We start from the raw sequence: 27801 nt of genomic DNA, 5'->3' as shown, positions 1-27801 counted from the left end.
TGAATCTTCTGAACTGTATTTGCAACGGACAGAAGTCTTTCCGGAGACCAGGCCCTGAGCACAGAGTCTGTCCCCCGTGACGTTTTACATCAAACTGTACAAAACAAAATTAGCCACAAGTGATCTTTGGCACTAGAATGGGTAATCCTTAGCTGTTCGTACAATATCCAAACTGCGTACCACACGACAGGAGATTGCTGGTTAACAGTGGTTTACATTTAGGTTATCTTAAAAAGGTGGAAGTCCTAGCTAAGTTTTTCAGCATCAGTTCCCTAACCATAGCTAACACTTAGTGCCTGAGGTAGAGACTTCTGGAAGAGATTTATTAGAGAGAACACAATTGAGAGTACAATAAGGAAAAGGATTTCCAATCTTGGAAGCATATATAGCCAAATGTTTCTGCTGATTCAACAAGCCAACTCCGAAATGCACAACCCCTCCTTCCTTTCTTTCGGTGGAGGTTTTGCTTGGGAGTTGGGACTTTTGTTTGAACTCCTGAATTTTGGAGTCCTGTGGATTGCTTCTTTAAAAAGTATGGTTATTAACATGAAATGTGCACAACGCAAACTGGCTTAACATTATTCAAAACATAACTGCATTAGCGACATGTGAAATCTTCTTGTAAACTCTCCATGATGTGTGGCCAGCATGAGTGAAAAGTATGCAATTCAGCCTAATGATTCTACTACTTGATGGTGACTGTGAATTATTACAGAACCATGATATATCGGTGAGTTGCAATTTTGTTCCCAAACTCTGTACTGGATCAGCGAGGGGCTTTATTATTTTCAGGTGGAAAGACTCTGCACGAGAGTACATGATTGTATAAGGATCATCCAGTACCGGGAACCTTCCCATTAGAATGACCAGCAGCTGGGTAACTGGCTTCAGGTACTTTCCTTCAGCCAGGAAAGACCTCTCCTTTATGGAAAGGCGTTTCTTAAAGTAGCTTCAAGTAAAACATATTCGCCTTCTACTGAAAGCTGGCTGGCTAAACACTTATCATAATCTATAGGTATTACTTTTAGAAGTATACTGTCTCTGAAGTGAGGCAGGAAGCATGAAGATGGACATTCATAAGCTTACGGGTAGAGCACAGGCATAAGGAATGGGAGTAACATTTACTTCCATTCTTCGTATAAACGGCTTAGAGCCAGTATTTTAATCCATCACTGATTGTGATAAAGAGCACTGAAGGACACCTGACTACCATCCCAGTTCTTCTCAACTTTTTTTTTTAAGCTCTGAGTTCAGATAAATAGCCAATAACCATAGTTGGTCTTCTGATACCTTTACCAACTGCTTCATAACACTTTTGAGAGGTAAGTGGTTCCTGAAATTTGGAAAAGTAAAATGAACTGCCTAATAACATACCAAGAAGAAATGACATAATTAAGGTACCTAAGGATGATGTTTTTCTCTTTAAAGACATAGCTGTCCTTTTTTAAAAAAGACTATTAGTAGTCCTGACCTCCAGAAACATTTTAAATGACAAAGTTCATTTTTATCAAAGTAATTCTATAGACATTAGACATTCGTCAAGGAAAATCCCCAGAAAAACTGACTTTGAGTGAGAACACACTTGTGGTTTTAAATGAAATATCGAAACAGGCAAAATTAAGTCATCAAGAAAACGTGAAACCACAAAATGAACATGAACATTTTTTAGGAGAAAATCTTATGAAATTATCCCCTCAAATTTGAACTAAGAAAAAAGCCTGTTCCTTTTATCAATACAAATCTCTCTGAATAACAGATTTTAAGGAAGATGGGAAAGGACACGCCACATCTAAATAAATCCAACAGGATGCTAAGGTATATAAACATGATTGTATCCTGTTTCTCAGATGTGAAGAACTAAACACTCAACTCCAATCTAGAGAAGCAAATACCCTATGACAGAGCATGTCTTACACAGCAATTCAAAGGAATATGATTCTGACAAGAAAAAATGTGGACACACTTTTCATACAAATTCCTGCGAGTTCCAGAACAATAGCTGGGATGATATTTTTATAGATTCAATGTAGACCAAATCAATGGATTAACCTAGACACCGACAGGCCATTTTCCTAATGCAGGCTCACAGATGTCACCAGGGGGAAATGGCTTTGGCGAACTTATGTTCAAAGGCTGAAACAAATATAATAAGAAAGCGGTGAGAACTGAGAAACCCATGTCCCAATTAAAACTTCAGTGACAGAATAAAAACAGATTTTTAAATGTGCGTGCACATGTGAATATTTCTCTACCTACTTCAAGAAAGTGAAGAATGATCCAGACACAAAGGGTAACATTCTCATCAGAATGAGCCAGACGATGAGCCAAGATGAAATGCCAGGGGCACCGTTTGTAGGAACAATAGATGCTCCTGGCGCAATGTCTGCCTGACTCCCTCCCTCTCCATCACTTTCAAACCCCAGCCTTCCTGCTGGCGAAGGAAGCCACGCTCTTCGGCAGGCTCTGAAGAGACAGATGAGAGTGTGTGTGTGCATCTTCCGTCCTTCAATTATGAATTAATTGATAGTTCCTTATTTTAGCTAGGCTTAGGTATTTAACATTTTGCCTGCTTTTGTAGAGTAGTTATTTTAATTTCCTTTTATACATTTGGTTTGAAGGAAATTGCATGTCTATTAATTATCCAGGATACATACATGTATAATTTCCTGAAATTTCCCTTTTAGTCTCACCTGGACTTACTTTGTGCTTAAGATGTTTAGAGATCCTGAGGAACTTCTCTAGGTCAAAATTATATATAAAAAAGCAACAAAATAAAGGTAAATGCATGGCTAGAAAATAAGCTTAAATCTTCTACTGCGTTGCTTTTGTTTGGGGGTAGGAGTGGGAGAAACGCAATGGAGACCAACAAAGAAAAAAGAAAAGAAATAAAGATGCTGTTCTAGAATTCTCGTTTTAAAATTAAGACATAAAAAAAAACTAATAATACTTTTAGAATTTCAAAGTCAGAGGTGGCTTGTGACAGCTTCCTGTTGGAAAAGAGTGAGCTATCCAAAATGAAATATTCCATAGTGAAGCAAAAGTCCCTCCCTTTAAACCTTCACCACGCTCTTACTCAGAAGCTCACCAACTATAAGACAAACGATGTGAGCCTGACAGCAGAGCAAAGCTCTCCAACATAATACAAGGTTGAAAATGGCAATAAAATACTGCAAAGTACGACTGTTACATGAACATTAATGTCTGTCATTGACAAATTGATATGCCTACAAATATATTTGTAGGGAATACTGAAATGCTCTTTAGATTTACAGATAAAACCCCTGGTCTGACTGGTCTTCCAGGCAGAAAACGACATTGGCAGGAGTCTGCAAATTACAAAAGTTCCATGGTGAATTACAAAAAATGAGGAGTTCGGATTTAGGCCTTCCACCATATGCAGCACAAGGAGCTCTGAGTATGCTTAGCTCTCAAGGGGATTTCTGTATTTCTAATGTTAACATATAAAGAAACTATCCATCACTGGTTTCTTGAGAAACGAGAGAGAGGCAGGTTTCTGGGTAGAGATTTAAGGCAAATCAAACAGGTCCACAACTGAACATCCTATGAGGGCCCGTTTTCCAGGCGTGGCTGTGCTTTGCGGTGGAGGAGTCTCAGGAACTCAGTCTCCACACTGCTACAGAACTGGGAGGATCAGCCTTTGGAAAGAACTTAAAGGATACACCCATCAAAGCACACACTTTGTTTGATAGTTAAAGGAATCCTGCATCGAATCATGTTTCTCCTTTGAAAATACCAATAGGTTTTCAAAGACTAGATACAACACCGGGCAGGAGTGAGACTCTCAAGAAGAGATCTGAACCTGCTTCTACTGTGGCTTTCTAAGACTGAAAACTGACTCCTCCTCCTCCTCATATATTTGAAATTATCCCTGCACCACGAGAGGCACTTTCATTAGGTGTAGCTTCTATTAAAACATTAAACCCAGGGTAGAATATGCTGAACAAAGTAATAATATAGCCTAATAGGCATTGCCTTAGGATTTTCCCCCTTTAATATAAAAGTATAACTACAGCGGTCCAATGTACAAGTACAAAAAAAAGTTCTCATACTAAAAAAAAGAAAAGAAAAAAGAAAAAGTTCCATAATACTGTACATACAAAAATTGTTCAACAAGAATGATTTAAATATATCTGTTCTTTTCCAGATCTGGAAGACACAAATGTGAAGTCTACAACTGTATTACCGCTGGAACGTGTGCCCAGGAACACTATGTCTCCCTTCTTTTCCTCCGGCCCAGCCCCGCCTCAGAGTCCCTGAGCTCGGATCCCAGCCAGCAGATCCCTGAAGAAAACCAGAGCCACGTGTTTCCTCGGTGGAAGTCATCACTCAGGGAGCCGCGGCTCACCATCGGCCACGGAGAGCACAAGCGCTGGCCGGCCGAAATCAGATCCAGACGGAGGTCTTCCCGTTCCCGGACCTGCTGCTCCGGCCGAGATCAGATCCAGACGGAGGTCTTCCCGTTCCCGGACCTGCTGCTCGTGCTGCTCTTGTTGGAGCCGGCCTTGGAGCCCACTTTGGCCTTTTTCTCCCGGGGGGCGGGGGGGTGGCTCTGGTGATGGTAGGCCTGGATTGCCAGGTCCAAGCGCTCCTGAGCCATTCTGATCTCCCGCTGCAGAGTCTCCAGCTCGGCGGGGAGGTGCTCCTCGGGGCTGCCGTACTGCTGCTCCTGGGCGCTGTTGGCCTTGTTCTGCTTGTAGGCGATCTTCGCGTTAGACAGCTCGGTGTACTGGATCTGATCTGGTTTGACGGCGATGTTATAGCCAGGGGGAGCAGATGGCGTATTCCAAGTGAAAGGATAATTATAAACACCCGGGTCTTCCAGTTCTCTCCGTTTACTGTTTAGTGAGTCTCGAATTGTCCCAAAGCCTAAATGAAGCATCTCCCAAATGTTAAGCAACAGGCAAAGGCCTGTAACACCGTACATTATCAGGAGGAAGATGGTCTTTTCAGTGGGTCTAGAAATAAAGCAGTCTATCTTATGAGGGCAAGGAATTCTACTACACACATAAGATGGGTGGACCTGGAAGCCATACAGAAAATACTGCCCTATCAGAAAACCCACCTCAAACACGGTCCTGGCCAACAACTGCAGCACATAGATTTTCATGAGACCGTCCTCCCGAATCCGCCGTCGGCCATCATGCTTGGGTTTAGGTTGGTTTTGCTCTTTATTTTCTTTCTCACTTTCTAATTCCACTTCTGGGTACATCATGGGGTCCTCTTCGTGGTCCTCTTCTGTCTCCTCCAGTGCCCGGTGCTGCTTCCAGCGCATGGCGTAGGGCTTGCTCCGCGCAGCCTTCTTGTCTGCCTCGCCGTGCTCCATCTTGGCGATCTTGTGAATGGCGTAGCCCAGGTACATCACCGAGGGGGTGGCCACCAGGATGATCTGGAAGACCCAGAAGCGCACGTGGGAGAGGGGCGCGAAGGCGTCGTAGCAGACGTTCTCGCAGCCCGGCTGCTCCGTGTTGCACACGAACTTGCTCTGCTCGTCGTAGTAGATGGACTCCCCGCCCACAGCCGTGAGGACGATGCGGAAGACGATCAGCACGGTGAGCCAGATCTTCCCCACGAACGTGGAGTGGTTGTGGATCTCCTCGAGCAGGCGCGTCAGGAAGCTCCAGCTCATGGTGACTGGCCTGGTCTGCCCTGATGAGAACACCCGGGGAAATAAAGTCAGCAAGTGTTAGAGACTTAACTTTTTACGGACATTTCTACCTCCTTGAAATCTAGCTTGAAGGCTCACACTGGAATAATTGGTAGAGTAAACAGCATCTCACCCACTGCCCTCAGGTAGGACATTCACCTCAGACTATGAGCACTTGTCTGTACCCCCAACCTAAAAGTCTGGCTTGCTTTCATCTTCCCTACAAGGTAAAATTATAGCTATAATTTCAGATGTATTTCTCAGAGCATACTGATTCATTATATATATTATTATTTCACAAGGCCTTCAGAAGTTTATGAAATATAGATAAGAAATAAACTATTTGGTCCAGACATGATAAGACCTGGTGACAAAGTATTAAAAATAACTTGCAAGATGGTATGGCTGCAAATAACGGGCAATGATCAAGAAGTAATGTCAGGCCGAGACCGGTTTGGCTCAATGGATAGAGCATCGGCTTGGGGACTGAAGGGTCCCGGGTTCAATACTGGTCAAGGGCATGTACATTGGTTGCGGGCATATCCCCAGTAGGGGGTGTGCAAGAGGCAGCTGATCAATGACTCTCTCTCATCGATGTTTCTAGCTCTCTATCTCTCTCCCTTTCTCTCTGTACAAAATCAATAAAATATATGAAAAAAAGAAGAAGTAATGTCAGACAGACAGGCACTAGGAAAGCTCCCTCGCTAGGATTCTGCATTATGTGTCTGTATGACGTTTATGGTGAAAATGTCTACAGACTGAATCGTGAGGACATTACGTCCAATCAATAGGCAAATCCATTTAAAACAGCATTTTGAAGGATAGTTTTATTTTGAGATTCTTAGAACCATGTCCAGAATCCCGGTAAAAAGCATCTGAAAAGGGTAATGCACATAAAATTCCTAATGCTACCCCAGACACTAAGTACACCTAGCATTTCTCCTACTCTTCTTCCCCCTCCCAGTTTACTTCTGCAGATTACAGGTGATTATCAGCATCATCAAAGAAGTTTAAATACACTTTACCTTTTATCCAGAACTCCTGCTATCCAAAATTTTCTTACAGAAATGATGTCTTGCTTACAACTTTTCCAGACTTCCTCTGGAAAAGGGGGGAAAAAAGAGGTTATAAGCTTCCGCCCACAGAAAACAATGCATCACTAAATGTGCTTTTCAGGAAGAAATAATCAGGAATCAATCAGCATGAGATGGAAACAGGCGTATGTTTGAATATTACCGTTTTCCCCTCCCAATAAATGTAGAAGGAGAAACTTCATAGCAGTGACCCAAAGAGTCTTAAGTCATTGCAGTCTAAGAAAATATGACAGGAAGATGAGTCATTCATGAAAATCTGAAGTAGAAGAACTTGGGCACCTATAGGAAAAAACCAAAAAACCCAAAGAGTCTTAAGTCATTGCAGTCTAAGAAAATATGACAGGAAGATGAGTCATTCATGAAAATCTGAAGTAGAAGAACTTGGGCACCTATAGCAAAAAAAATCTCAACAAATGTAAACTGGTCGCTAAAGGCCTTGTGAAAATCCATCAGCATGCTCTATTCCTGCTCTGTCCTGGTGCAGGCAACACCTCTCACTGGGATCTGAGCTGCCCGCCAGGAGCAAGCTATTTAGTTAAAGCACCCAACCGCTGGCCGTCAGTCCCTGGGACACTCTTGTCCCACAGAAGGTGGTTTACAGATTCAACTGCTAGAAAACAGCTGCATCTGTAATATGGTAAAAAACAACAACAAAAACCCCACGCCCTGACCCATGTGGCTCAGTGGTTAGAGACATCACACACAGAATGGTTTGATCCTTGGCCCTGATTGGCAATCAATCGATGGCTCTCTCCCACATCCATGTTTTTCTCTCTGTGTCCCCTCCTTCCTCCCTTCTTCCCTTCCTCCCTAAAAATCAACAGAAAAAATATCCTCTGGTGAAGACTAACAAAAAATAAGACAAGCAAATAAAAATCCAAAACAAGTTTTTGCTAATTATCAATCTCTGCCAAGTTTGAATAGCTATAGCCAAGATTCATCCATCAGGTGCCAACTTTGTTCATTTAATAATTTAATAAATGAAATGTAAAACAACTCCTGGGTGTTATATGTTCATAGATTTTTAAAAAAAAATTTGGGGGGGGGGGTAGGGGGATTAAGTACAGAAAAAAAAATAAAAATCCCTCAGAACAATTTTGAAAAGGCCAGTGAAAAAGAGAAAAAGAAGTGTAAGGCTGAAACCGGTTTGGCTCAGTGGATAGAGCATCGGTCTGCGGACTGAGGGGTCCCGGGTTCGATTCCAGTCAAGGGCATGTACGTTGGCTGTGGGCACGTCTCCAGTAGGGGGTGTGCAGGAGGCAGCTGGTCGATGTTTCTCTCTCGTCGATGTTTCTAACTCTCTGTCCCTCTCTCTTCCTGTCTGTAAAAAAATCAATAAAATATATTATATATATATATATATATATATATATATATATAAAAAGAAGTGTAAGTATCAAGATTTAGTACAAAATCCGACCACACAAAGATCTCATCACAGGACTGTGAGGTCTGACCAAGTCACTGAATCCATACCCTCCTCCTGGGACTGACCTTCAGGCCATTTCACAGCCAACATTCCCTTTCGCTTACACCACATTCCACTTGCTGCGACCACGATCTTCCCCCTCCGGACTTTCCCAGGATTTGGAACCGAGTTCCCCGGAAAAGCCTGCCTGCGGTCCTTCACAACCTCTGACTCCCTCGCCCTGGGTGCCGGCGCCAGGGGCTCAGCCCCCTGGTCTCCACGTGACCTAATAAACCTGTCCCGCCCTCCGCCTGTGCATACTTCCTTTGGCGACCCTAACAAGGACTTTAAGCACAGCTCCCCCTTTCAGCCCTGATATCTGACTGAGCTCCCACTTCTCCGCTTACTGAATACATAAACTATAAAACCACAAAACAGGAAGTAATATGCAATCGTCAAATGGTGACGCAAATTAGGTTTCTCCATAATTATTCACACTCACAAGTTCAGACTCTGATTTCCCCTAAACACCACATCTAAAGCATTTCCCGAGCCTAAAAAATCAATAATCAACAAATTCTATGTGTTCCAATATGCCAAGATCATGAAAGAGCAATTGTTACTTGCTTAGAAAACTCGTTCTCTACACTTCATCCACACAAAGATATCTTTTAAAATAATTATTGCTATGAAAGAATTTCAAGGGTTCAGCATTGGCCTTAGCCAGTTTGGCTCAGTGGATAGAGCACTGGCCTGTGGACCAAAGGGTCCCAAGTTCAATTCTGGTCGAGGGCATGCACCTTGGTTGGAGGCTCCTCCCTGGCCTTGGCCCTGGCCCTGGCTGAGACGCATGCAGGAGGCAACCAATTTATGTGTTTCTCTCACATCAATATTTCTGTCTTTACCTCTGTCTTGCACTTTCTCTAAAAAATCAATGGAAATATGTCCTTGGGTGAGAATTAAAAAAAAAAAAAAAGAGTCCAGCATCTCATACAATAATCTAACACTGGGGAGGAGGGGGGGAGGAGAAGAAATTGGTGATAAGCTCTTCAAGGTTTATATAAGTTATAAAGCAGCTATTTAAACACCCCAGAAGTACACCCTGAATATCAGTTATGCTGTAGGCCTAGAAAATGCGGAAACCTCGTCTCTGTTTTCCATGGCGTTTGTGCCATAGCTCCCTACCATCCAGAACTTGAGCACAAATGATGTCCTTAGTAACGTAGCTCCAGCATAAAATGGGAGGCGGACAACTTTCTTCCTAAATAACCATGGGTTTCCTGAACTCAGCGGCAGCATTACCACTGTTTCCATCTACTGCGGAGTTTGGGTTTTTCTTTGATACTCTTCCCTTTCCTCCTTTCCACCCCCTGCAAGCATTAAAAAAACGGTTTAAGTATCACAGAGTATATTATTCCAATAGGATGGGGGAGGGGAGAGGAGGAGGGGGAGGAGGCTGAATGAGAATGGCGGGCTCTGGAATTAACATGTCTAAGCAGTACCGTGTGGTCCTAGTGTTCTTGCTCCACTTACATCCGAACCTTTTTTTTCTTTTTTCTTTTGCTCTGCTATCAGAAGCCTAAGATTCAGGACATGGTCGTCTCTGGCTTCCAAACAGACTTGTTACAGAGAGGGAGAAAAGAGCAAGCAATTAACCTGTAAATTGCTCTCGTGAAAAAATAAAAACCACTTCCGTACTCCATCTATGAATGGAAAACCATGTGGAACATGTGACAGGCGCTGGTGAGAAATGGGGGAATGAGTGCCAAACACTCGAACGTTTAGGAAAGCCCCAACTGATTTATATGAACTTTTATGCTTAACATCTTCTTGAATGTAGTTTTTAAGCTTTGGTTGGATTTATCTACAAATTCTAGGAAGTGGTATTATTAGGCCCAAGGAACGTAAGCCTGCTTGGTTCTTGCTTTGTGCTGATATTTGACGTCCTAATCTGGCAACAAATGATGACAGCCTCACCTCAACCTCATCAGCAAGCAGTCTGTTATGCCACTGTACAGAGTGCAAAATTATAGAAATTTGTATGTTTTTAATATAACAGGATACACATCCTCCAGATTGCCCCCTTTGAGGATTAGAACTACTAGTATCCTTCTGCCCATTTATCTGCAGAGTGTAGTCTTAATATAGTACAGACATAAACCATTTGACATTTAACATGAACACCTCATTTTACTGTCTTCCTTCAAATTTTATTATTTTTATAGTCACATCAGTCAATTACTTTAATAAGAAAAAATTTTAATGTTTTTTATTGATTTTTTAGAGAGAGAAAGGGAGAGGGATAGAGATAGAAACATCCCTACTGGGAATCAAACCTGCAGCCTGGGCATATGCCCTGACTGGGAATCAAACTGGTGGCTTCTTGGTTCATGAGTCAATGCTCAACTGCTGAGCTACATGAACAGGCTTGAATACATTAAAAGATGGAAAAGTTATTCTTTCAAAGAAGGATTTAAAAAAATATATTTTTTATTTATTTCAGATATGAAGAGAGAGGGAGAGAGAGATAGAAACATCAATGATGAGAGACAATCATTGATCAGCTGCCTCCTGTACACCCCCTACTGGGGATAGAGCTCGCAACCCAGGCTTGGGCCCGTAACCAGAATCGAACCCAAGACCCTACAGTCTGCAGACCAATGAGTGATCCATTGAGCAAAACCAGCTAGGGCTAAAACTTTTTTTATTGATTTTAGAGGGAGAAAGGAGAAAGGGGGAGGGAGAAACATCTATCAGCTGCCTCCTGCCCACTCCCTACTGGGTCAAATTTGCAACTGGGGAATGTGCCCTGACAAGGCTCAACCAGCTGAGACACACCGGCCAGGGCAATAGGATGGTTTTTTGTTTTTGTTTTTAAATATATTTTATTGATTTTTTAGAGAGAGGGATAGAGTTAGAAACATCGATGAGAGAAATCATAGATCAGCTGCCTCCTGCACACCCCCTACTGGGGACGTGCCTGCAACCAAGATACATGCCCTTAACTGGAATCGAACCTGGGACCTTTCAGTCCACAGGTTTGGCTCTATCCACTGAGCCAAACCGGTTTCGGCGGAGGATGGTTTTTAAAATAAAGAACACTGCAATTCACTGTAGCCCATCATTCAAAAGGAGTCACACATACACACAAAACACATACTGAAGAAAATCATGTCTGCTTATATAACATTTATTGGACAGAAACCAACTGTGCTATTTTTAGTCTATTTTCCAAATAACTAAAATTACTATCTGCCTTGTCTTGCACTAGAAAATAGAATTTAAAAATTAATTGGCATCAATATGGTAATAAATTACTTAATTCCCTCCAAAATTCTTATATTTGAAGACTTTTTCCTATCAGTAACATCCTAAAAGAACCAAGTCAAAGTTACTGCATTTTTCTGTAAAATAGAACTTATTGGACTTTTGAAGATTAAATGTAAAGCACATTATTTCGATTACCTAATGAAATAGATTATATAATTAGACCCATTTTATCTATTCTTTTTTGTTGTTTTTTAGAGGGAGAGAGGGAGAGAGGGAGGGGGATGGGAGGAGAGAGAGTGGAAGGGAAAGAGGGAGGCAGAGGGAGAGAGAGAGAAACCTCAATGTGTCATTCCACTTATTTATGTATTCATTGGTTGACTCGTGTGTGTGCCGTTTGGGGATCAAACCCATAACACCTTGGCATATCGGGATGATGTTCTAACCATCTGAGTTACTGGATGACAGCAAATTATAAAACTGAATACATGAGGTCCAGAATGTTTATAAAATTTGCCTAAAATAATCTAATTTTGGTGTTTTTTGTTAATCCTCAATGTTTTCCCCACTGATTTTTAGAGAATGGAAGGAGAGTGAGAGAACCAGTGATGTGAGAGACACATGGATTGGTTGTCTCCTGCATTGACCTTGATCAGGGCTGGGGATTGAGCCTGCAATAAGGTAGTGCCCTTGACCTGAATTGAACCAGAGACCTTTCAGTCTTCCAGCCGACTTAGCATAATGTCTTCAAGACTCATCCATGCAGTAGCAGCATGTGTCAGAATTTGCTTCCTTATAAGGCAGGATAATAATCCATTGTATGTAACCTCTCATCAAAGTTTCTATCTCTCTTCCTCTCTCTTAAAAAAAAAAAAAAAAGCAATAAAATATGTATTTTTATAAAGCAATCTAGTAGTTTATAGGAAATTTATACTTTCTAAAAACAACAGTTGTGTTCAAGAGATATTTAATGTATAATTATATATGCTACCCAATAGAAGACTAGAGGAAGGTAAGTGAAATCATCTGTTGAAGTTGAAACATTTTTATAGCATAGCAACTCTACAGGGAAATGTTTTCCTTTCCAGTTTATCTGATTCATTTTTTCCAATCCAAAAATATCACTTTCATATATATGTTTGGAAAAGTCTCTCTAACAGACTCATGAAAAAAAAAAAAAAAAAACCTCTCAAGTTTCAGACCAACAACTAAAAAAACTCCCGTAACTTGTCCCATCAATTTTTAAAGCTCACTAAATTATAATCAGGAAATTAAAAATTTCAAAATTAGCGTTATTCTGAATATTTTGCAAATGCAACAACCAAGTCCAAATGGGTCAGAGCCAATTTTAATGTTCTTCTGATTAAAAACACACACAAATCTGAAACCTACAATAGGCAAACCATATTTTAAAAAACTTAATTTCTTTTCTAAATAACAAAATCAAGGATGAACTAAGGGATTCCTAACCTTGAATTTTGTGAAATAAACAGAGCAAGCACTGAACTAGGAGTTAAAAGATTCTAAACATGTGCTTCAGGAGTAAATATTTCCATTTTTTTCATTTATGAAATAACTGGGGAATATCAGATTAGATTATTTCTAAGGTCCCTTCTAAAATCCCTCCACACAGAAAAAAAATTCATAAAACAACCAACAATTATGTATATGGAAATAAGCAAAGTAATGGCATTGAAATCAAACAACAGTAAAACGTCAAATTTTCAAGAAGGCATTTCCCAAAGATCATCCTAGAAAATCTATTGTTGGACTAAAGAGTCTCAATATTGACTCATCATGATTCTGAAGTGTTAACTATCTGGCCTCCCAGATAACAAGCTGAGCAATCCTCCAAGAATGGTGCTAGTGACTCACACTTCTGAATGAGGCTGCTTTGTATGCAGAGACAAGGAATCAATTAAAGGGTTTACAATGAAGTTTTGTTTCAGTGGAACATTTTAAGTGGAAGTTAATTCTGCATGAGCGATAATAGATGTTTAATAACTAGCTAGTGACAATTTCTAAGCAAAAGCATTACGGCAGCTAACTAGTAAACAGTAATTTATATATTACAAACATGAAAACAACTTGTTTTTCAAAAGAGCTCTTAGCTATGGACAATATTTGAGAAACATAAAATATACTTTATTTTGAATCAAATGATAAAACCTAATGGGAAAAGTAGTTTAAAATCTTGGCTCTATGAACCCATAAGGAAACAGAATCCACTATTGCGGGTTGAAATGTCAGTTTGTGCTGGCAAACAGTTACTCTCTTTGAGCGTAAGTACCATCAGGAACCGGGGGGAGAAATATGGGGAACCTGGGATGATGCATCCACTCAGAATGCATCATGAGTGTACTGTCTTCATGTAAAACACACACAAACAGAATTGGCACACTTGTCCCAAACTAAGCTTAGGTCAAACCGGCTGTCTGACAATGATCAATCTAGGAAAACAAATATATCTAAGACAAAATAAAAATAAATGTATGATAATTCCATATGACTAGGCTCACAACAAATTTGCAACAAAAATAAAGCACTGGCATACAATGACGGCATGGGTGGTGATAGTTATCAGGAACTTTAGAATGTTCATGTCCTTTGATCAGTAATTCTGTATCTAGTCACTTATCCTAAATAAATGCCCAATAAAAGAATGTTACATAATTTATGATATAACCTGTATGGTGAAACATTACACAACCATTAGAATCTTGTTTTAGAAGGGAGATCACAAAATTCAAATGTCTATAACTATATAGAGATCAAAAGTAGACTGGTGGTTACTATGGATGGGGAGTAACAGGGAATGACTGCCAAAAGGTCATCTTTTGGGAGGAACAAAAATATAGAATTAGATTGTGGTGAGGGCTACAAAACTTGTGGAATACTGAATTATAAATTTTAAATAGGCAAACTGTGCGGTCTGAATAAACTGTTTAAGACATTTTTTAAATGTCTAGATACCAGTGAGGTGACACAATGTAACTGAACAGGAAGAGGGGCCTGGAAAACACAAGCACCACCTAAAGGGGGTATTGGCTAGAGCTGTGGGAGGTAAACTGTCATGTCTTCTGTCTTCAACCTGGATTTTTAAGTGAAGTCTGACTTTTTGGTAAATTTTTAATCAAAGACTAAAATACCTAAGGAAATACACACAAATGTAAGTGCGCAGCTCAATGAATTTTCTCAATCAGAACAAACCCATGTAACCAGACTGAAATCAAGAACAAAATATTACTAACCACTCAGAGCCACAATCGCGCCCCTTCACACCCTAGAGAAACCACCATCCTCACCTCTAACAGCCTTCATCTCAGGGCCAGCGGTGGCACAGTGGCATTTTGTATAATTCTATATACTGTAGGATGCTTTGGAGTATCCCTGGCCTCTTCCTGTTGTAACAACCAAAGGTATCTGTAGGCATTGCCTAATGTCCTTTGGGGAAGAGTATCGCACCACACTAGGACCCACTGGTGTAACCTGCTCTGGAACTTTGTATAAATGGAATCATACAGAATAGACTCTCATACTGGAATCATAAAAAATACACTCTTTTGTCCTAGCCGGTTTGACTAGGTGGACAGAGCGTCAGCCTGCAGACCGAAGAGTCCTGGGTTTGATTCCAGTCAAGGGCACGTACCTTGGTTATTGGCTCCTCCCTGGCCTGGGCCCTGGTTTCTAGTCTATTCATTTGCTTTAATGTATTGCCATTCTGTGAATACATAACAATTTATTCACTGCTGATTGATAGATTTTGAGCAGTTTCCAGTTTGGGACAAACAGAAGTATGCTACTATGAACATTCCACATATGTCTTCTGGTAAACTTATATGTGTATTTCTGGAGCATACCTAGAAGCTGAATAGCTAGCCACAGGGTATGTATATGTCAGCTTTGGTAAATTAGTCCTCTTTCAAAGAGGGTTATATTAACTTATACTCCTACCCGCAGTCTCCTTTATTTTTTAAGTTGACAATTAATTTTTCAAAAAATAAATAATATTGAGAATGCCCAGCTGGATTGGCTAAGTGGCTGAGCATCGACCTACAAACCAGGAAGTCATGGTTCAATTCCCAGTTAGGGAACATGCCCAGATTGTGGACTCAATCCCGTGTGGAGCATGCAGGAAGCAACTGATCTATGAATTTCTCTCATCATTGGTGTTACTATCTCTCTCTCCCTTTCCTTTGCTCTCTTTCAACAAAAAGATATTTTAAAGTAATCTATATAGCCGAAACCGGTTTGGCTCAGTGGATAGAGCATTGGTCTGCGGACTGAAGGGTCCCAGGTTTGATTTTGATCAGGGGCATGTGCACTGGTTGCGGGCACATCCCTGGTGGGGGGTGTGCAGAAGGCAGCTGGTCGATGTTTCTCTCTCATCGATGTTTCTACCGTGTTTCCCCGAAAATAAGACATCCTCCGAAAATAAGACCTACTTACAGGTTTCCTTCTGAGTGAAATATAAGGCATCCCCCGAAAATAAGCCCCCCCCCCCCTCCCGGGCTCTGTCTCAGAATGCTATTGCTAAACATGAGAGATTTGGTCCACTGATTCTGAAAGAAATGGAGTCACAAGAAATTCACCAGGAAATTCAGGAATTGGATTGTTATGATAATGTTCCAGAAGATGATGACATGATTGTCATTGAATAAATGAGTAAATTCTTGATACTGTAGCATTCACAGTTTGTCTGGTTTCTGTTGACAACTACCGTACTACCATACCGTATACAGGTAATAAATTTCCTTTATTTTCATTTAACAATAAATGTGTACCGTATTCTTCATGGAAAAATAAGATATCCCCTGAAAATAAGACCTAGCACATCTTTGGGAGCAAAAATTAATATAAGACACTGTCTTATTTTCGGGGAAACAGGGTAGCTCTCTATCCCTCTCCCTTCCTTTCTGTAAAAAAACAAAAAAAAACCAATAAAATATATATTAAAATATATTTCTTCTAATTAATTTTCTTTCAATGTGCATGAATTCGTGCACTGGGCCACTAGTAGTACTACTAGTAGTAATAATAATAATAAGCTAGAGATCTTACCAGCTGAATAAAGCCTGCCAACTTGTGACCTATTTTAAAAAGAATAATTAATTATTGTGGGAAAATGTTTTGTTTTTTTTTTCTTCCGGAAAATGCTTTTATATAATAAAGACAAAAACAAAAACAAAACAAAAAACACACAAAAAAACAATATGCCTGAGCAGAAATATACCAACATTACCAATGGCTTATGGACAATTTTTCTTTTATTTGCTTTTTAGTATATTATACAAAAAAACATGTAATGATGGAGTTGGCAAAGCTTTACTTTGCAGGAAAAGCCCCGAGAGAAATTTAAAAGTAGGCCAGGGTACAGATTTCATAATATTTGCATATACTCATAAAGACCTAGTTAGGTAATGGGTACAACACAGAGAAGTGTTAACTATCTCACAGAACCTTTGGTACAATTACACCGCTTGCATAAGGGGATCTAAGACAGAACTTAAAATTATATTCCAGATTAAAATGTAAAGGATGACCCTAGAGGGTAATTCTTAATCTTTAAGGACATATCAAAAGATAGTAGTACTCTGACATGATGTCTTATATAGCAGCTTACTATCATAATGCTGCTCTTCTAATTTCTTTAGAGACTCACTCTCAAATGGCCCAAAAGCAACACAGAAAATTAATATAACCAATATTTATTTGAAATATATCAGTGTTGCCACTGCTACCTGCTAGTTATTGAGTGTCTGATATTCAATATTTTGGAAGGAGTTACCTTTATTTGATAAATTGATTACTAAAACAGCCACTAAAAACCTACCATTCTCTCTTACAAGTGAGTTCTATTAAATGTTTACTTGCATCCAGCCGGTGTGGCTTATTGGCTGAGCCTCAATCCATAATCAGGAGGTCACAGTTCGATTCCCAGTCAGGGCACACACCAGGGTTGCAGGCTCAATACCCATTCAGAAAGTACTGCATTGCCCCCTCACTACAACATTTCCTATCTAAGTCTAAATAGTCACTCAGATCTTTTAAAAATAGGTCTCAAGAACTACTATTTCTGACATTATAAGCGTAAAAAGGTCCCTATCTTAAGAAAAACCCCAAACACCTTTATCATCCAAATCTTCCACAGCACACTTAGTTTCAAAAGTTCACACACTATTAGTTGTAAAAAGAAACATTAGTGATTGCCTAGGCCAATGGTCGGCAAACTCAGTCAACAGAGCCAAATATCAACAGCACAATGACTGAAATTTCTTTTGAGAGCCAAATTTTAAAATATATATATATTTTAAAATTTGGCGCGCGTTCTCTCTCTCTCCCTCCCTCCCTTCCTCTCTCTCTCTCTCTCTCTCTCTCTATATATATATATATATATATTATTGATTTTTACAGAGAGGAAGGGGGAGAGATAGAGTTAGAAACATCGATGAGAGAGAAACATCGATGAGCTGCCTCCTGCACACCCCCCACCAGAATGTGCCTACAACCAAGGTACATGCCCTTGACCGGAATTGAACCCGAGACCTTTCTGTCCACAGGCTGACACTCTACTCACTAAGCCAAATCGGTTTCGGCAAGAGCCAAATTTTTTAAACTTAAACTTCTTCCAATGCCACTTCTTCAAAAGAGACTCGCCCAGGCCGGGGTTATTTTGTGGAAGAGCCACACTAAAGGGGCCCAAGAGCCACATGTGGCTCACGAGCCGCAGTTTGCCAACCACGGGCCTAGGCTAATAGTTCCCAACTTTTAGAATCTGAGGACCTTTAGGTAAATTGTAAGATTTCTCAAGAGCCCTATATAATAGTTATATGTTTATTATCTGTACTTGGAGAAAACCTATAAATATAAAACTCTACCATAAACTGGTAATGTTTTAAAATAAATCTGTAGGGTTTTTGTTTTTTTCCTTTGTTAATCCTCACCTGAGGATATATTTCCAGCGATTTAAAAAAAAAAAAAAATTTTTTTTTAAAGAGTGGAAGGGAAGAGAAAGAAAGCATTCATGTGAAAGAGACACACCAATTGGTTGCCTCCTGCGCACGCCCCCACCAGGCAGGAATCGAGCCTACAAGTACATGCCCTTGATGGGAATCGAACCTGGGACACTTCAGTCCTCAGGCAAATGCTCAATTCACTGAGCCAAACCGGCTAGAGCTGAGTTTATTTACTATAAATAAACTGCATATACATTTGAAAAGGTCACACATACTATTAGTATTAGTTACAGTTCACAGATAAAACTAGGTTATCTTTCAACTACTCTGCCTGCAGTGGCTCATTGTTTGACACCACAATATGAGACTAACATCCTTATTTTACTGAAGACGATAACAAAGATCATGATGACTTGTATTCAAATTAGCTGTAAGGTCTAGAACACAACTTAGGACCCAGTGACCTTTTTGCTATACTCTGTGGGCTTAGTGTTTAAGACTACATAGGCCCTGTCAGGGTAGTTCAGTTGTTTAGAGTGTTGTCCCAATATGCCAAGGTTTCGGGTTCAGTCTCTGAGAATTTCAGTTCTCAATTTTATCTAACAGACATATAAAATAATGTACGGGAATACTACCTGCAGCAGTTTATAATGGGCTGGAAACAATATAAAAGACTATCAGTAAGGAACTGGGTAAACAAATTACAGCCCATCTATTGTCAAAAAGAATGAGACAGCTTGCCATAGCTGGTTTGGCTCAGTGGATAGAGCATTGGCCTACATACTGAAGAGCCCCAGGTTCAATTCTGGGCAAGGGCACATGCCCGGGTTCAGGCTCGATCCCCAGTAGAGGGTGTGCAGGAGGCAGCCGATCAATGATCCTCTCATCATTGATATTTCTACCTCTCTCTTCCTCTCCCTTCTTCTCTGAAATCAATGAATAAATATACATGTATATTTTAAAATATATTTTATTGATTTTTTTTTTTACAGAGAAGGGAGGATAGCTAGAAACTTCAGTGAGAAACATCGATCAGCTGCCTCCTGCACACACCCGCTACTGGGGATGTGCCTGCAATTAAGGTACATGCCCTTGACCAGAATCTAACCTGGGACCCCTCAGTCCACAGGCTGACACGCTATCCACTGAGCCAAAATGGTTAGGGGCAATAAAAAAAAAAAAAATTTTTTTTAAAGAATGAGATAGCCGAAACCGGTTTGGCTAGTGGATAGAGTGTCGGTCTGCAGACTGAAAGGTCCCAGGTTCAATTTCGGTCAGAGGGATGTGCATTGGTTGTGGGCACATCCCCGGTGGGGGCGGGTGTGTGTGTGTGTGTGTGTGTGTGTGTGTGTGTGTGTGCAGGAGACAGCTGGTCGATGTTTCTCTCTCATTGATATTTCTAGCTTTCCAACCCTCTCCCTTCCTCTCTGTAAAAATTCAATAAAATATATTTTTAAAAAAGAATGAGATAGCTCTATCTGTAATGATATGAAACTAAGGTGTATTAGTGAAAAATGCAAGCTGTATATATAGTGTGCTACCACTTATGTGTGTGTGGGAATAATAAATATATGATTGGTTATCTCTAGAATTCACAAAAAAGGTAAACAGTAATTGCTTCAGCAGAAAAAAAAATGTGTGACTGAATGAAAAGAGAACAATGGGAGACTTACTTTTCACTTTATATCCATTATACCTTTAGGATTGTGTACTACATAATACATTACCTATTCCAAAACACACTTTATATGTCTGGTTTCTTGGGACATATTATACTAACCGTTGGCCCAGCAAATGGGAAGAAAATAAAATTAGAACTAGGTGCAGTCTGTCAAGGAAAAAAACACACCTAATGTTCCATTTCTTTATGTCATCTGATAGCCTACTTAATAAGCCTAGCTGTGATGATCTTCCTGTGAGGCAAGAGTCCCCATTGTGTATACCACACCATGGTGATCACGGTAATTTTGGTCTGTTAAAACTGCTGAAACTGCCCTGACAGGTATGACCCAGTGGTCAGTGTCAGCCTAGGGAGTGAAGGTTCTTAGGTACAATTCCCGTCCAGGAAATGGACCTGGGTTGCAGGTTCCTTCCCTGGGACGCATGCTGAAAGCAACCAATCCATGCATCTCTCTCACTAATGTCTATCTGTCTCTCTGTCTCTGTCTCTGTCTCTCCCCCCCCCCCCACTCTCTCTAAAAGCAATAATGAAGGTGAGGGCATGAGTGGGGGGGAGTGGGGAGGGTAAATGGAGAGATGAGGACACATATGTAATACCTTAATCAATAAAGAAATTTTAAAAAATAAAAGCAATAATGAAACACACACACACCCCCCCGCACGCGCACGCACACACACACACACACACACACACACACACACACAATAATGAGGCTCCTAGTTAGAACAAAAGCTGTCAGAAATTACTATAGTATATGTGTACACATCATCATCCCTGGTAAGGGCATCCCACAACAGAAATTCAGTGATAACGTAGAAAGCACATGGATTTGAGTCCTTTGCAATTTTCTTAATCCCTTGAGCTTCAATAAAACAGTGATAATAACACACACACACAAAAGAAATTACTACAGTATAATTAGCAACTGCAATTAAGAAATTTTAGTAAGCACTCATAATTGTTGAATACATAATGAACTATGAGTTAGGTGCTGGGGATACTGGCCTACCCAAGATAGCCATTAATACTGACTTTACAGAATATACAGTACAGCCTAATGGTGAAATAGGCATATACAAAAAATTAAATTAATATTGTGATAAATCCTACAAAACGGAAGTGCTCAATGCTATGAGAGTGTATTTAGAGAGTCCCCTAACCTAAATGAGGAGGCAGAGGCTTCTCTGCAGGTGTGCTTCCTTAAACACATTCTGAAGAGTAAGGAGCTGCTTTCCAGAGGAATTGGCCACAACATGTACAAAGGCCCTTAGTGAGCTCTGAAACTCCAAGGAAGAGGAAGTGCATCAGTATGGCTAGACCATACATAACAAGAAAGTTCAAAGAAATGATGCTGGAGCCGGGCCAGGGTGGCTCAGTGGTTGAGCATAGGCCCACGAACCAGGAGGTCACATGCTGGGGTTTCTGGCTCAATCCCCATTAGGGGGCATACAAGAGGCAGCTGATGCATCGACATTTCTATCTGTCTATCCCTCTCCCTCTCTCTAAAACCAATTAAAATTTTTAAAAAATATATTTTATTGATTTTTTACAGAGAGGAAGGGAGAGGGATAGAGTTAGAAACATTGATGAGAGAGAAACATCGATTAGCTGCCTCCTGCACACTCCCCAACTGGGGATGTGCCTGCAACCAAGGTACATGCCCTTGACCAGAATCAAACATGAGACCCTTCAATCCACAGGCCGACGCTCTATCCACTGAGCCAAACTGGCTAGGACTAAAAAAAATTTTTAAAGAAAGAAATTACGCTGGAGAAGTAGGCAAGGCCAGATCATACCTTGTTAAATGAAGATAAACAACAGAAGTTTTCAGATAAGTGACTTGATTGAATTTGTTTTATAAAGACAATTCTCTCAGCTGTGAAGAGATGAGGGTACAGCAGGTCCTTGAATAACATGGTTTTGTCGGGGGCACTGTTGGTGGCGTTTGCACCTTCTCCCCATGTCTGCCTGGACTTTCCTCCAGGTACTCCGGTTTCTCCTCACATCCCGAAGACGTGCACGTCAGGCAAATGTGTGTGTCTAAACTGTGCCAGTCTGATGAGTGTGGGTGCGTGGGAAGGTCATCCTGGTCCAGGGTGAAGCTTGCCCTGAGCTGAGAGAGAGGCTCAGGCCACCGTCGACACTGAACTGGAATAAGCAGGCTGAAAGATGAAAACAATTATCTTATTTGTTTTTATTAGTCTTTCTTAAATGTATGTATAGCTCACAATTTAATGTTTAATATTAGGAGTGTTTTAGGTTTTTAGAAATTTGGTGATGTTTCTGTGACCAGAAATATGTAGGAACTTAACTCTTGTTTACATCAATTAGCCTATGGTAAAATTGGTTTCGTTATACTAGTACATTTTTTGCTTAAAGTTGCAGCTTCCAAGAACCTCCTGCTATTAAATGAGGACTTGTTGTGCATGGCTTGAGGTATATACTTGATAATAAAAGATAAAGAAATGCAAGGGAACAATAAATTCAAGTTGGCAATGACCTCTGATTTTAAAAAGCCTACATTGGAGGTGGCAGGGAGCATGCAATCAGGTGGAAGACACAGAAGATTTCAAGTGTCCTGATAACGTTTTATTTCTTAAGCTACAAGGTAGGTACTCTTTCTCTTACATATTTCACATTACTTTTTCTCTTTTTACAAATGTGAACAAGAAAAACATTTAGAATTGCCTATAATGGATCTAGGAAAGGTGGCCTAGACCAAAATGGTGGTGGAGAGAAACGGCAAGTCTGGGCTCAGCAAGCTGTTGACAGAGCCACTTAATAAAACCGGGTTCGGTGAAGGTCTAGGTCTGCAGCCAAGATCAAGAGCTCAGCCTGGGGCAACTCAACTCAAAGCACTGAATACCCAAGTGAACGAGTTGAACAGACAGCTGGGATCAAAAAAGGGACCTGAACTACCGATAAAAACTGGACATATCCAAAATATATACAGTATCTGAAGCCACACAGATAAGACTAGAGTGGGAAGAGAGGAAGACAAAGAATCAAGACTTGAAAAAGAACAATTAAATAAACATCTGATAAAAGAGGGGCGGAGGGAGCCTGAAGGAACACCCAGAGAGCAAGAAGGGAAAATCAGAACCCAAGAGAATTAGAATCCAGTTATTTCAGGAGGGGAATTTTTTAAATCTAAATAAACACCCATTCTGGATGGGCAATCAGGAAATGAACGTCCAAGGATGAGTCAAAGAGAATTCCCTAAAAACAGACAGAGTCCACATCTCTGAACATTCTTTACTCTGAACATTCCCAAAGGAAATGTTAACTCAAAGTAACAACAAATTCAGTTAAAACTGGTAACTCCTACAAAGATGTAGATAAAAATAATCTTTTTAACTACCTGAGACTTGAATACAGTATTAGAAATTGAAGGGTAAGAACACTGGTGTGAGAACTTGATTCATTTTATATAGACAAAGCATCAAAACTTACTCTTTTATACTTTTCTTTCAAAGATTTTAGATAATTCCAGGCTGCTAACCCTTTTTTAACATGTTAAGCGATAAGCATTTTCAGAACAAAAGTCACATAGTATTTATCTTTGAACCCCAGCATCTAAGTTAGTGCCTAACCTAAGTACTTGATGGAAAAAAGGAAAACAAAAGTTCACTGAATGAATGTGTGGGCACCAGAACACTTGTGTTGAAATTGTGCTGGTGCTACAGCAATCTAGTCTCAAAGAACAAGCTTTAAACCCTTTGCACTCCGAACCATTCTGGACATTGGCTACCAGCTACTTGAAGCTACTTTGCGGCGGACACGTGCGTTGAATTCCCCGTAATCACTAATAAACTGCAAAGTCCCCCCCTGAGAGGGGACATCTGAGTGATATGCTAGAATTCCAATGTCCCCTGAGAAGGGACAGCGGAGTGCAAAGGGTTAAGTGAGGGCTCTACTCATTCCACAGATCGCTTCATTTCTTTAGAAACAGAGTGTATGTGCAGAGACCTCATCCTTGACTTGGGAGGGGAAACACACACACACACACACACACACACACACACACACACAAAAACTTTAGGCAACACATTCCACAGGTCTGAACGATAAACCCAAGTGCTGTCAGTCAGTGTGATATCTGCAAAACTCAAGGATGTATGCCAGTGCCGTCTGGCCATTCGTTCCTGAGGGTTGTAGAAAATAGCAATGCTCAGACCTAACAGAATCGGTCCTTACTTCCACACAAACTAAACACTGAAAAGCAATTGTTGGCACTTAGGTGATATTAACAATTCAAAATGGTTTCTATGTCTAAGTTTCAGGTTAATATCAGCTAAAACCTATCTTTTCATATGCATACTCAAAAGAATGATCTACAAAAGCAAAAAAGCAATCCCATCCTTCCTTTGACTCTATCAGCTATTTTGGATAGGAGCCGTTACCTTTCTGTGCTAAAGAGAAGCAGGAGCAGCCCCCGCTGGTGTGCTCCGGGTTAATGCCTTCCTTCCTTGGCCGGCGCACCAAGGGGCTGTGGTTCCCTTCCTGGTCAGAGGCGGGGCCTGGATTGCAGGTTTGATCCCAGACCCAGGTAGGTTGGGGCACATGCGGGAGGCAACCTCACTTTGTGTCTCTCTCACATCGGTGTTAGTTACACTGATATGTCTCTCTCCGGCTCCCTCCCTTCCACTCTTGAGGGTGAACGCAGAAAACATCCTCAGGTGAGGATTGAAAAGGGGGGGAAAGGGGAGAGAGCATGAGTTAGAAACAAGAATTAGACCCCTGTTGCAGTTAACTATCCAGATTAATATTATTAATAATAAAAAGAACAAATCTAATTTATTTTAAAATGTGAACTTCAAGTAAAAAAACAAACACATGTTGGAACTTATCACTTTACACTTATTTAGGCATGGAACAAACTAGATATTAAGAGAATGAGACTCTGTGTTAAGTCTGTATTCTGTATTCTAGGACCCCAGTTACTGAATTGATGGGGGGGGCGGGGGGAGTGTTGATCAGAGACAGGTCTTGTGTCCCTTCCTTTGGCTAATTTATATAAATGTGAAATAAAAAAAAATAATTATTAAGAGGTAACAGAATTTGTAAGTAAGATTATGTTCAAGAAATGTTAACTTAAAAAAAAGAAATGCTAACTTGTAAAATCCATTGTTTTAGACTAAAACTAAAGACTACCTTCATGAACTGAATAGAAAGTTACTTTGCTTCTTTTTAAGAAAACTGTGGTAACTACTTAGCATAAGTAGAAAGCCAATTCTAAAGTCATACAGCCTAAAAAGAAGTTAAAAGCAATGACTTTTAGAAAGAATATTTGAAATGCTTTGGGAAAACGCACAACAGTTTAAGACAAGTAGTAAATAGTAAACCAGGACAAACCAGGACAAATCATAAAAGAACTTCCATAGAGTCTGCATATATTCTCTCCAAAATGTCCTTCACCTACAACACTGTTCACAGCGATCTGGCCAACACTAAGAGCTTTTTATCTTTTACCCAGAAAAGCTATTTCATGGTGGGTTTTTTTTTTAAAATATATATTCTGCCATTACATTGCACTTAAGAAATCCAAAGCAACTATAATATACAACTCTGTGCTAAATCCCAAAAAATAAAACCAGAAAACCCCAGCAAACGTAACGACACTTCAAGATATTTTTAGTCAGGAGCCCTGAAATTACGTTTTCTTCTTCTACATTCTTACCCTGAATATTAATACCTACACCCTCTTGGGGGGACAAAAGAGTTGACCCCTAAATTACATTATTCACTCCCTTTCCTACAGATATAAATGTACTCCAGACAGGCTACTCTCCTTTATCCGGGGGATCCAAATAAAATCCCTTTCACGAGTCGCTTGATTTTTTTTTTTACAAGCGCTTTCCCGTGTCCTCACTTTAATGTGCACACAACGCACAACTTTAGTTACCAGGCGTACAAGACGCTTACAAGAACTTACTCTAACTTATCCAAAGTGTTATCTTGATGCTAATAAAATCAAGCAAGAGCACAAAGAAATCTGTAACAACGCCACTTCCCAAGGAGCAGAAACCCTTCCAAACGGTAAAACCAAACTCACCCATTTCCCAAAGAAAAGTAATACAATCTTAGGAACAATCGCCAAACCAAAAAAAAAAAAAAAAAAAAAAAAAGAGGGGAAAAGAACCAAAAACTCTAAACCACACATTTACGCAAATCTTTTCAATTGAAAGCTCCACACGCTGCGGCCAACCACACAACCGCCCGCAATCACAGCGGGAGCGCCTCCTCCCGAATTTTGAATCTGGAGATGGAAGTGGAGGGAAACACACACTCACACACACACACACACACACACACACACACACACTCACACACAAAGCCAGCGCAGCCGTCCAAAGTTTCCAGAAGTGGGAAGAAACCATTTGAAGTTTTTTTAAAAAAAAAACAACGTGTTCATCCAGAGGCAGCCACGCCGTCTCCCCGCCCCGCGCCCTCCCCTCCCGCCCGGCCCCGTCTCCTCCGAACCGTCCGCGGAGCGGAGTCCCGGCGCCGGGGTGCGGGGTCCGGCGGCGGCCGCAGACAAAGACGCGGCGCTGCGCCCCTAACCGCCCGCCGGGCTGGCAGCACGGCCTGGGCCCGGGCCCCTCCCGCGGCCGGACCCACCCCGAGCCGTTTCCCTCCCGATTTGGAAGCGGCGCCCGGGGACAAAGCGGGCGGGAGGCGCGCTGGACGGCGGCGGGCCGCGGCGCCGACGCCCCTCGGCTGCTTGGCGGGAACCCCTCGGCGGAGCCCCGGTCCCTCCCCCGGCCCCTCCTCCTCCCCGGCGCCCCGGCCTCCCGGCCCGAGTGCTCCGTCCCCATCCCGCCCGGCCCGCCCCTCCTCAGCCGGCCCAGCGGTCGCCCCTCACCGGGCGGCGGGGTCCCCCGGAGCCGCCTCCTCCGCCGGGCCTCGGCCCGTCCCGCCGGCCGCCGCCTCATGTGCCCCGCGTCGCCATCGCCTTCGCCGCCACCCTCGCCTCTCCTCCTCCTCCTCCGCCTCCTCCGGGGCCGCCGCCTCCACCTCAGTCTCCAGCCGAGGCCGAAGCCGCTCCCGCCGCCGCCCGGACCCGCGGGGAGGCGCCTGCGCACTGCGCGCCGCGCTGGGGGCGGGGGCGCCCCGCCGGCCTGGGAGGGGGCGCGGCGCGAGGCGGGAGGGGCGGCCCGGAGCGCGGCGCCCAACTTTCCGCGGCCGGAGCCCGGGCCCGCGTCGCCGGCGCGTGTAGAACCCGCCCGCACGGAGCCTGCATCTGGGATGGAGCACCCTCCCGGAGCCAGCACATCCCTCCCTCCGGCTGCATTCCCGGGACGCGGGTACCCGGCCCGCAGGGTCCCCCTGGAGCGGCCGGCTAACGGCGCGGGAGGGCGCGCCCACTTACCTGGATGCTCCGAGCGGGTCTAACAGTCCGGAGCTGTCCTCCGAGCACTCGGCCGAGGCCGTGGTCCAGGGTAACGGAGGATGCTGATGCCACTTTCTAGGTTCTGCTAACCCGGAGCCCTGGGTGAGCTAACCATCCCAGCTCCTTTGAGTCATGGAAGTCCTGGACTTGTCGAGTTAGCGAAACCCTAAAAGGCCATTTCCTCTTAACCCTTTGCATCCCAGCAGCCTAGACTTCCTAAAAGTCTAGGAATCTCCATTTATAGATAGATAGATAGATAGATAGATAGATAGATAGATAGATAGATAAGATAGATGGATGATAGATATCAGAGAGGAAGGGAGGAGAGAGATAGGAA

The 27801-nt window shown here is 41.9% G+C and overlaps 1 protein-coding gene across 2 annotated transcripts; it reads right to left on the bottom strand.

The window, feature by feature from the left end:
* Positions 1 to 27607, bottom strand: GJC1 (gap junction protein gamma 1). Of its 2 annotated transcripts, none has more exons than XM_084863762.1 (3): positions 27444 to 27607; positions 6691 to 6766; positions 1 to 5667 (listed from the first exon to the last, which is right to left on the bottom strand). In XM_084863762.1, exon 3 carries the CDS (start codon positions 5645 to 5647, stop codon positions 4457 to 4459), a length of 1191 nt encoding a protein of 396 aa, XP_084719888.1. In that variant the 5' UTR covers positions 5648 to 5667; positions 6691 to 6766; positions 27444 to 27607; the 3' UTR covers positions 1 to 4456. The 2 variants fall into 2 exon arrangements, with proteins under 2 accessions (XP_084719888.1, XP_084719887.1); XM_084863761.1 differs by lacking the exon at positions 27444 to 27607 and adding an exon at positions 26937 to 26990.
* Positions 27608 to 27801: the final 194 nt, after the last annotated feature.

The sequence above is a fragment of the Pipistrellus hanaki genome, assembly GCF_964339955.1.
Source record: "Pipistrellus hanaki genome assembly, chromosome: 16".
Classification (NCBI taxonomy): Eukaryota; Metazoa; Chordata; class Mammalia; order Chiroptera; family Vespertilionidae; genus Pipistrellus; species Pipistrellus hanaki.
Note: the sequence above shows the minus strand (reverse complement) of the source record. Positions and strands in the feature narration are given on the sequence as shown.